The sequence below is a fragment of the Macrosteles quadrilineatus genome, unplaced genomic scaffold (genome assembly GCF_028750875.1).
Source record: "Macrosteles quadrilineatus isolate MER2022 unplaced genomic scaffold, UCM_ALF_1.0 Scaffold_2__2_contigs__length_208266976, whole genome shotgun sequence".
Taxonomy (NCBI): domain Eukaryota; kingdom Metazoa; phylum Arthropoda; class Insecta; order Hemiptera; family Cicadellidae; genus Macrosteles; species Macrosteles quadrilineatus.
In genome coordinates, this window is record NW_026542595.1 from 149,360,329 (window position 1) to 149,364,898 (window position 4,570).

The 4,570-nt window shown below is 31.9% G+C and overlaps 1 protein-coding gene across 1 annotated transcript; it reads left to right on the forward strand.

Annotated features, from left to right (window-relative positions):
• Positions 1–2,889: 2,889 nt before the first annotated feature.
• On the forward strand, positions 2,890–3,633 carry LOC128985021 (uncharacterized). The gene has a single exon (XM_054404396.1). The coding sequence runs from the start codon at positions 2,890–2,892 to the stop codon at positions 3,631–3,633; it is 744 nt and encodes a 247-aa protein (XP_054260371.1).
• Positions 3,634–4,570: the final 937 nt, after the last annotated feature.

The window sequence follows — 4,570 nt, forward strand, 5'->3', positions numbered from 1 at the left end:
CATTGAAATGTAATAATAAATAGGGTTGTTGAATTGGTAAAGTGGAACTATTTCACTTATAATACAAATAATAATAATAAACTTTAGGAATAAGATACTTATTAGAAAATAGCGGTCATATTTTCAGAATTCGAAATCCCCCGAGAGATTTAAAAAAAAGGGAGTGCCCCATAAGAAGTTTACTGTCCTTCTCATAATAAGAAAGTTAGATATTGTCACACTTTATCTGGTCCAATCTGTATTAATGAACACAGCAGTATTCAGTAAAAATATTTTAAACGCTAAAGTTCTCTACAAACGGATCTTATTAAATATGTAAACTGTTCGGAAACCTTACATAGAGGATGCGATTGTATTCGTACAACAAAATAATAATCCATCAAAGGACTTTACAACTGAACATAGAATAGGAAAAACCCGTACCAATCACGAAGCAGTATATTTTTACTCTGATTCAATTGATGCGATCAACTTACACAGTAAGAATTATCATCAGAAACAGCATTACGTTATAAGTTATAGTGTTTTTAACAAACATAAATGCCATCACTTGTGTTTTTCAAATAATGAAAATCGATCCATAGGCATTTTCTTAATACTATTATTATAACAGAACGTGTATTCATAATTACTAAGTGTCATTATAAAACGATTTCTGTCCCCGCAATGTAGAAGATTCAGTCCCCTTGTATATAAAGTTCTAAAAAAGTCACAAAACATTAGACAGTTGATAGAGATAATAATTGGGTTGTTTTCAGTTAAATTTCATATTAGTGTTGTTTGCTTTGTCCAATGTCATTCAAAATTTTCTTTTATTATAAAATATCCAAGCTTTTTAAATTATCTCTTTTATTGTGTACTGTTAGGGGCAACCTTACTTTCTAATGTGCGTTTGTCAATAGGGTATATTACACTCATCTGAAAAGATTTAAAATGTTCACTTAATACATTCAAGCTTAATAAACCTACAGATCCTCTTGATTACAACACCTCGGCAAAATGTCTACATTTTCGTAAACTTACCAAAGGAGTCAGCCCTTACTTACACAATTTTTTAGTCTATCCTTAGGAGGTTTAGACAGTTATTGACAGTTTATTTTACTCACAAAATAAAAGACATTATCTTGTATACTACTGCTAATACACATAACATGTCTCTGTCAACAATCCAGCAATACTGGCTTTCGCCCAAAGTATTTCATAAGTACTTGTAGTTTGTACTTACTGTCTTTTTTAACATATTTTTATACCAAGAAAGCTTAAGGAAAAATCCAGTTTTGTGTCATTTTTCATTGTGTGAGCCTTATGAACTGTTTGAAAATAATGATTCTAAATTGTTTATGTTCATTCGTATATTTAAAGATGTATTCCTATGAGTGTTTGGTTAGGATATCGTTACAAATTGAAAGATTAAGAGCAACAATTATAACATTAGCACTGACATTTAAAGATTATCAGTTCAAAGAATTTGATAAATTTACCCCGAAACTTCTTTCGAAAAAATTATCCACGTAATTGTAAAAGTATGGTCTGAATTAGGGAAACAAGTAATCTAAATACTAGAAAATGTATTCATACTTTAAATTACGTTTCATAGAAATATCTTGCGAAGCTGTTTTTTTAGCTAATGTATTTTTTAATGTAGTAAATATGAAGAGGAAAGCTGTCTACGTATATTGGTCATCGAGATAGTACGAGAATTATTCTTATTTTATTGCGTATTGGTTATAAAATCATCTTTGATGGTTAAACTTATTTTGGTGTTCTGATTTATACAGGGCATCCAATTTTATGAATGCAGCTATAGCATGAGGCAATATGCGAAGTAAAGATGACCCTTTGCAGTGTTAGGTGATGTGATCTGCATGTTATGTCAGAGACAGATAGACAGGCAACCCCTGTGTTGTCCTGTGGAGAGTAAGTTATTATTCTGGATAACGTCGAGATAAAACCCATTTAGACAGTAGCTTATTATAACATGTAGTGTTAAAGAAATTTCTGAATGTAAATATTACATCTAAGATAATTTGATTATTTTAATATTGTACAATGTTGTGTTGTATAGTTTATTATGGACTTAAAATAACTTGGGCCTAAACATGCAAAGTTATTAAATTATCTATATAGATATAGCATACTTTTTGACATTTTCGATACTTGTTAACCTTAAAACTGCCTCTACACTATTGTTATTGGACTTAAACAAACGCTGTGATCTGTATTTTCCATCACGTTTCGTCTGCTTTGACAAGAAAATTAAAACATTTACATATCCACGATTGAAAAGCTTGAAAACTGTTACTTTTCAGGGTTTTGTTATAATTAATAATATAATTAGTTATTCTTATTGATTCAATCTAATCTAATGTTATGCTATAGTATAAGTATGCTATATGTAATATTTAATAGTAAGGATGTTGCAATAGATGGTTTATGTTGTAACAAGTAAAAACGATTTTATAAAAAAATAAATGTTTCTTAAATACGATTTAGGAAAAGATACACAGTAACATGACACAGAGATAAAGCGCAGCCCTTTGTTAGTGAGAGGTCTGGTACAATGTATTGTCGGAGACAGGTAGTCTTTGTATTTGAGTTACGTATCTTTCTGTTCTTTGCTAAGGTATCCCACAATATAAAAAGAAGAAGGCTGTTGACCTTATCCAATAAGTAAATTAGCAGTATATATGAATAAGTCCAAATATAACTTTATGCTCAGATCAAATTTATTATTAACTACTTAAGTTAACGATGCTATGTAACAAATGATATTAAGATGTATATTAAGATGTATGTATTAAGATATTTGTTGAAGTATCACGCCCTGAAGACACTCTCCGTCTACAAGCTAGCCTAACCGCTATCCACGATTGGTGCGTTTCTAACAACATGACCCTGAACGTGTCAAAGTGCTCCAGTATGACTTTCAGTAAGATTCGCGCTCCATACATGGTAGAATATTCCATCACAAACCAGCCTCTAAAGAGAGTCTCAATGGTGAAAGACTTGGGAGTGATTTTCTCATCGGACTTCTCCTTCGATGAGCATGTGGATTACTTATGTAAAAGAGCCAATCAGTTGCTGGGCTTCCTATTTCGGGCTACCCGTGGGCTAACAAATGCCATTGCTTTAAAGACTCTGTATTGCTCCCTGATCCGACAGCTGTTGGAGTACGCCAGCCCAGTTTGGTCACCCTTCCACCTTGGGTCCATCAACAAACTCGAAGGGATCCAGAAGAAATACATCAGATTTCTCGGTGCCCGTCAAGGCATGCAGTACCGTGAAGTCCCAGTGGCCGTCTTCCTAAACAATTTAAACCTACTAGATCTTCACTTGAGACGCTGTGTGGCAGACGTTGTTTTCCTCCACAAACTCCTCAATGGCCAAATTGACTGCCCTGCTTTACTTGCCGAAGTGGACCTTCGTGTGCCTTCTGGAACCCGTTCGCAGGATCTGTTTGGCAAGAGGCACTTCAGTAGCCAATACGAGTATCACGCTCCTCTTGCAAGATTTCTTCGTCTTGGAAACACTTTGGGGGCCAGTATCGACTTCTTCGGAGACACCACGAGGACTTTTCGAAGGAAGGCTACGGTCCGGTTGACTTCCCTGCGCCAGCAACAAAATTTATTGTAGGTTATTATATTTGTTATATAGATAGGTTTGAATATTTATTAATCAATGTGCATGTAAACTGAGCTGTGTTTTTTGTCTTGTTGATCTCTTAAAATGTTTATTTATATATTTATCTGTTTTCCTGTTAATATCTATTTATTGAATTATATAAATGCATATTTGTTTATAATTTTAAGATTTAAGTATCGTAATCATTTTTGTAATGGTCTTTGCCGTTGGAATGTAAATAAAATAAATAAAATAAAATAAAATAAAATAAAATGGTAGCAAAAAGTTAACAATAGGAGTGTGCGAACATTCTCTGAAACAAAAATGTATATAAAATAAAACTATAGTTGAACAACAAAAACAGAGTAGTATTTTCATCTTTGTTATAAGATTTATGGGTTTTCATAAGTTCAAGCGAGTTTATAGTAATAGAGTCGAATATTAAGAGAAAACCTGAAAATAAATTCAGCCAAACTGCTGTTTCAATTAAATAACAGCATTACTAAGTTTAACCCCGTTATTATTATCATTATTATTTATTATTAACACAGAGGTTGACACAAAACAAATCATATTGTCTTGTTATTTTTATCGAATAAAAGTTTTTTTTCCTTTTTATCTTTCTTAAATTCACCGTCTAAAGTATATATTATATTTGAAAAATGGTAAAAAATATAATAAGTTTCTCCTCCATTACAGCTTAGTCTCAATGAGCCTCAATGCAGTTTCAATGGTCGTGTTAGCTGACGAAGATGATTAGAGAATTTTTAGATCATCTGTGTAAATGATTATACTAAACTAGTCTTAAGTTTAAAGACTTTAAGAAAACAAATCCTAAGCTTCTATAGCATATTTATATGGTAATTGTAAATGTATTTACAATTCAAAAAAAAGAAATGAAAAACAAACAATAAAACAATTGTAATTTTGAACTCTGTTATATTAGTAG

Coding starts and splice junctions, on each gene's coding strand:
- LOC128985021 (XM_054404396.1), top strand. CDS start 2,890: ATGACCCTGAACGTGTCAAAGTGCTCCAGTATGACTTTCAGTAAGATT.